The 5,555-nt window shown below is 41.1% G+C and overlaps 1 protein-coding gene across 1 annotated transcript; it reads right to left on the minus strand.

The window, feature by feature from the left end:
* Positions 1 to 475: 475 nt before the first annotated feature.
* Positions 476 to 5,224, minus strand: si:ch211-76l23.4. Its single transcript, XM_046037032.1, has 3 exons — positions 5,200 to 5,224; positions 4,564 to 4,693; positions 476 to 2,202 (listed from the first exon to the last, which is right to left on the minus strand). The coding sequence occupies exons 2-3, from the start codon at positions 4,677 to 4,679 to the stop codon at positions 1,947 to 1,949; spliced, it is 372 nt and encodes a 123-aa protein (XP_045892988.1). The 5' UTR covers positions 4,680 to 4,693; positions 5,200 to 5,224; the 3' UTR covers positions 476 to 1,946.
* Positions 5,225 to 5,555: the final 331 nt, after the last annotated feature.

Genomic DNA, 5,555 nt, shown 5'->3' on the forward strand with positions numbered 1-5,555 from the left:
CATGCCACGGCAATCTGGCCAATAGTTGTTGAGATTTCTCACTCCACCGCTTGGACAATACTGCCTGTACTACATGTGATTTTAAATAAAGGAAAAGATCACTGCAATAAAACTATTTGGAAGACCTAGAATAAATAAACTTTAAATGGCTTACAAAACTTTATGTATTATAAAGAACAGGCAGGATTATGGTGATGGCGCAATATAAGACATGTACCTTTGGTGTGAGAGACCAGGGTTCAATTCCCCACTGTGACCCATCTACCATTGTGTCCCTGAGCAAGACACTTAAACCCCTAGTTGCTCCAGAGACGTGCGACCTCTGACACGTATAGCAATTGTAAGTCGCTTTGGATAAAAGCGTCAGATAAATGTAAAAACACTTCATCTTAAAAAGGAAATCAGATATCCTTTAACATCTTCTGATCAAAGTGAAACTTATTTTGAAGAAACAATGACTGAATTATGAATGTAATGCAATGAGTGAGTTTATTTTGAGCTCATATGATGCAGCAGGAAATCCAAACCAACAAGCACGTTTGTCCAACAAGCATTCAGAAGAAACAGAACAAGTGTTTTCTCACCAGCTCAGCCGTGCTGTAAGATATCACTCAGCATGTGTAGCTGAACTCGCCAGGAGCTAAAACAACAACAACAACAACAACAACAACAACAACAACAAGGAACGAGGAAATCTTTCAAACAAAATGATTTGAAATGTTTGTCAAGATACAATGTTACTGGGGGGGCCACACTGTAGAAAAAATCATCCTTTATGAGGAAACCGTGGCTGTGTTTGAAACCACTACACACCTGAGTGTGCAGTTTAATGGAATGAAAAAAGTAGTGTCAGATGGGATGGATACAATCCCACAACGTATTTTACAGAGAGAGAAAAATTCACCTTTCAGCAAAATATGCTTCTGAAATCTCAGTTTACTGCTTACTTTACTATTCAGTGTCGAGTGTGACGAGTGAGTAAATCAAGTGAGTGATTTCAGACACAGCAGGTGTGTGGATTTCTAAAACAAGTGTCTATGTTACCAGTGTCTGTACACCAATTACACTGATTAGAAAACCGTCACAGGAAAACAACATTTATTTGGAGTGCTGGATCCTGGCAACACACTGAGTGCAGCTCTGACATCTTTTTATATGATGTGTGTTTTTATTTAGGGTCCCCGCTATGTATGAGTGTCATCTTTTATTTACAGTATATTTTAGACGTTTTATCTTATACTGTATTGTATATGTTCAACCCGTTCTCATCACAGGGCATCACATATGGATGCTTAGTCAAGACCCATTGGCATCGTTTTTTTACGCCCTGGGTAAGCTTTAATAAAAAAAATATGTGTCCGGTTAGACTTTCAAATTAAAACTAGTGGTTAACATTGTGAAACGTAGCGATTTGGTTAGTTTTAGGCAACAAAACTACTTGGTTAGGTTTAGGAAAACATTGTGGTTTGGGTCAAAATACGTTACTCACGTGGTTTTACTCACGTGGTTTTACTCACGTGGCTTTGCTTATGTAAGTTATGTAAAATCGCTAAAAAGAGTCAATGTTGACTTTTTGTTTTACACAGAAAACAAATACTGGCCTCCTCGGTGAAAGTCCGGTTTCTGACCCACCTGACGACCTAGACCACCTCCTCACTTGGACTTTTCTGTTACTTATAATAGGCCTACTTTTAGCGTTGGATAATGACGCTAACGGGTGCCATGTGCGTTGGTGTCGGACGCCAAAGGACCTGACAAAGTGCCGCTATTTGACGCCCTGGGAATGAGAACGGGCCGATATTTTAATTCTTTTTTTATTTTTGTGCTTGGTAAAAGAATTTCATTGCATGGAACATGATAATTATGGAATTAAAGAAAGATTAGAAATGTAAGACAGCCGTGAGAAGAAGCAAACATCAGGATGGAGGAAGCACACCATTGGTTGATTAGGAGTGAGTGGGGGGTTTTTTCCTTATCAGCCTCCTCCCATTCTGTTTGGGGCCGGGGCCCGGAGCGGGACCAGATGCCGGATCGGGGGCCGGGCCAGTGTTGGCGTTGTTGGCATTGTTGGCGCGGCTGGCCTTGACCTCGTCAATGAAAGTTTCTATGGCGGTGAACTTCTCGGTCAGATCGCCCAGGCGGGATTTGAGGGCGTTGAACTCCTTGTAGAGGTCGTCTAAGGCCTCAGACAGCGGCTGGATTCTGAACAGGAACACAGAGAGTAGTTAGTTCTTGCACAACTTGCCCTCTGTAAATTTCAAACAGGAGAATTCAGACCACATTTAAATTCAGATATATGTTGTTTTTTTGTAATTCAGTAGTATTGAAATGTCAACATGAGGTTTTCAGTACTGATTAAATTTCACAATTGTGGAAGAAATTAATGTATGAAGAGCCAGTATGGCGAGGGCGGACTAGCCGTTGGGAGTACCGGGGGTTTTCCTGGTGGGCAGCTGAACAAATGGGCCGATAAACCACATAGTATTAAAACCGAGACAAAAAAACTGCAGTTGAAAATCAATTCGTGTGTGGCTTGATTGACTGGCCCATAGTGTGTGGTTACTGGACCAGACAGGGGTGGGGGCGGGGCCATTTTAATATGTCTGGTTATGTCAATCGCACACGCCACATCAGAACATAATAAAACAACTGCTCCCAAACTTGCCTAATGGTAAGAATAGTTATAAAGTTAAATTAACATCCTAACATTATGTACTAATATTGAATTTTCCATTTATATATTTTACTGAGAGTGTTATGTTTTAGTGGTATACTAACATAATTTCCTAATCCTAATGTCTCATCTAGGCTGAGGTGTGAATGAGTTTCTGCAGCGATAACCAAAGTCGCAAGCTTTGTGTATTGGTAATTTCACCTTTTTTTTGGTGCAGATAGAAATTGTTATTCAATTTATATTGAAATATCCTGTAGAGTGTTTTTTTTAATGCACTCTAGTGGTTGATTCTGGGTACAGTATTGTTTTTTTTCCATGTGTCTAGCATGGCTCCAGCAAATTTGTGGGTCCAAATTTTGTTGCATCAATAATCTATTAACATTTAAAACACAGATGCATGGTCCGGACAGCCACTAGGCTTGTATGTGTCATTTATTTTTTGTACTCAAGGGATCAGCTGAGGTACTTGAGGAGAGCCAGGTAGGTGTTTCTAGTTTTGAAAATGCATTTTAATGGCTCATTTTGTGATGCACTCAATAAAATGCTTCGTCCCAGTCCGCCCCTGCAGTATGGGGAGGAGAAATGTGAAGAAGAGACATTGTGGTAAAGGAGACAGCTTAGTTTAGTGGGAATTTAGTTCAGTAACTTTTGTCAGAACTGACAGAGCACACGTTTTTGTCCTCCTGTGTGTTTTGAATGAGCAGAATATTCCACATGAGTGAAATAAAACAGTCTGGGTATTGAGGGTCCCCACAGGAATTTGGTTTATGCTTCGGGCTGAAAATAAAGTCAGAGTTGGTTGGGTGCACTCTGAGAAACTGCAGCTGAAATTGCAATTTTAAAAAAGTCAAAATAGAAACGTGCTGTTGTGCAGAAACAGGCTCGAGTTCTCCACAAGGAAGTCGGGTGTTTCCCGCATCTCGCCGCAGTTTAGAGGACGAGACATCATTATGGTCCAGTAGTTACTTAAACAGTAGTGTAGTGGCCATGTGTGAGCTATATGCTCTGCCTTATTTTCTTTTCTGCTCAGTTTAATTGTTTCTGTTTCCTCACTTTTTCCATTTTTGTCCTTTTCTGCTTCATAGTCATCGAGTCTTGCTCCAATATATTTTAAATTACAATGCTATAATGAAACACATCAATCAGGTTTAAGAGAAAAGTAAATTAATTAACAGTTTTGTAATAGAAATGTATGCTCTCATCTTACACAGTGTGATCTTTTGTCCTCACTGCTTCTCATGTGAAAACTAATAGAGGTGAAATGTTACTGTTTGTCTCAGAGGGATGTGACGCATGAAGCTGTATGTATAAATACGATCATTAAATCCACAGATACAGTATGTCTCAGCCCAACAAGCTGGGAGGTCCATTTGCAAACGACATTGCAATAAACTCTTGCAGGACAGTTCTCTCTTTGTGAAATCCAGCTCTATTAAGGAAAATATTCAGACCGCTGTTGGTATTTAAGAAAAGTCTAAAAGTTTCATTAAAGGACTGATCAATGCAACAAGATTTTACATATGCAACTACTTATTGAGTCTTGGGTCAAACCAAAAGCTTTCTGCAAACGTCTCAGCCAAGCTTCAAAACCAAAATTACATCTGTGAGCATGGCAGCTAGACTACAGTCTGGATGTTTAGCCCCAGAGGATAAAAAAGAAATCAACCCACAATTCCATGACAATCTGCTGATAAAGATTATGTGAAAAGATTGAAAGTGGATCTTGTAGTGAGATTATTTAGTTTAACTGCTGTTAAAGAATGAATCTCAACCTGCCAGAAGGTTAACAGAACTGTTTACGTGGTGACCTGGTGTGCAAAATTGTACAACTCATCCCACTAATAACCTCTGACACAGTTCAAAGTCTTGCCCTCTCTCTCCCTCTGTACCTGGCGTAGTCGGGCAGGAGAGACTGGTGGTCGTTCTGCAGAAGTCCTTTCATCTGGTTCAGGATGTCGAACCTCCAGTTGTCCAGAACCTCAGTCAGGTTGGACACGCCGCGCATGCTCACCTTCTCGGCTGGGACAGAAAATCACAATTAAAACACATCCAAAAGTTCACGCACAACTGATGAGGAGTGTTCGGTCAGGTGACACATTGTTAGGCACAAGAGACTCATAACTGAAAAAGGACAACAAAATGATGAGCGATGCCTCTCACTTTTAGGGACCCTACTCTCTTCCATTGGCACAAAGAACTGCAGTTGACCTTATTGATCACAGGACGTGTAGCCTGACTTAGCGCAAAGACTCAAGGCAGCGAGAAACTGCTAGGTCGGGAGCATTTTTGTCAAACTATCTGACTGGTCATTGTTGTATATTAGTGGTCTGCGCCTTCTCCTGTCTTCTTGTGTCTGCCTTAGGAGAGCAATAAAGCTCAAAATTAAAAGACAGATTCATTCACACGTTTACAGACAGCTTTGCTCTGAGCAGCGTGATCTTTCACCTCTAGCTTTGACATCATCATGATGAGACCTGAATTTGACCTTTGACCCAGAATAAACAGAGACTAATCTGGGTGCTCACAGCCATCCCTGTAGTTCCACTCGCCAGTGGTCGACTGGCGTCGCCTCTGGGCCAGAACCGTTACTGTGGCGACGGCCAGTAACAGCAGCACGCTCAGTTTGGGGGCCATGATCACACCAGCACCTGGGGGAAGAAAACCCCATGAAATTAGTATTTTAAACACAGAACGATTCATTTCCATTTTTCTTTTAACAATGGAAAAAATGAGGACCTAAAAAGTTCCTCTCAGGAACTTTCATGGAGCATTTTATTGTCTTTCAGCACATTGTTTTGGTTTTGTAGCCTGCAACTTTGATTTGCTCGCACCAGTCGGATCAATGCCACTTCCAACGACATGCAGCGGGCCTCATCAAATA

The sequence above is a fragment of the Micropterus dolomieu genome, linkage group LG02 (assembly GCF_021292245.1).
Source record: "Micropterus dolomieu isolate WLL.071019.BEF.003 ecotype Adirondacks linkage group LG02, ASM2129224v1, whole genome shotgun sequence".
Taxonomy (NCBI): Eukaryota; Metazoa; Chordata; class Actinopteri; order Centrarchiformes; family Centrarchidae; genus Micropterus; species Micropterus dolomieu.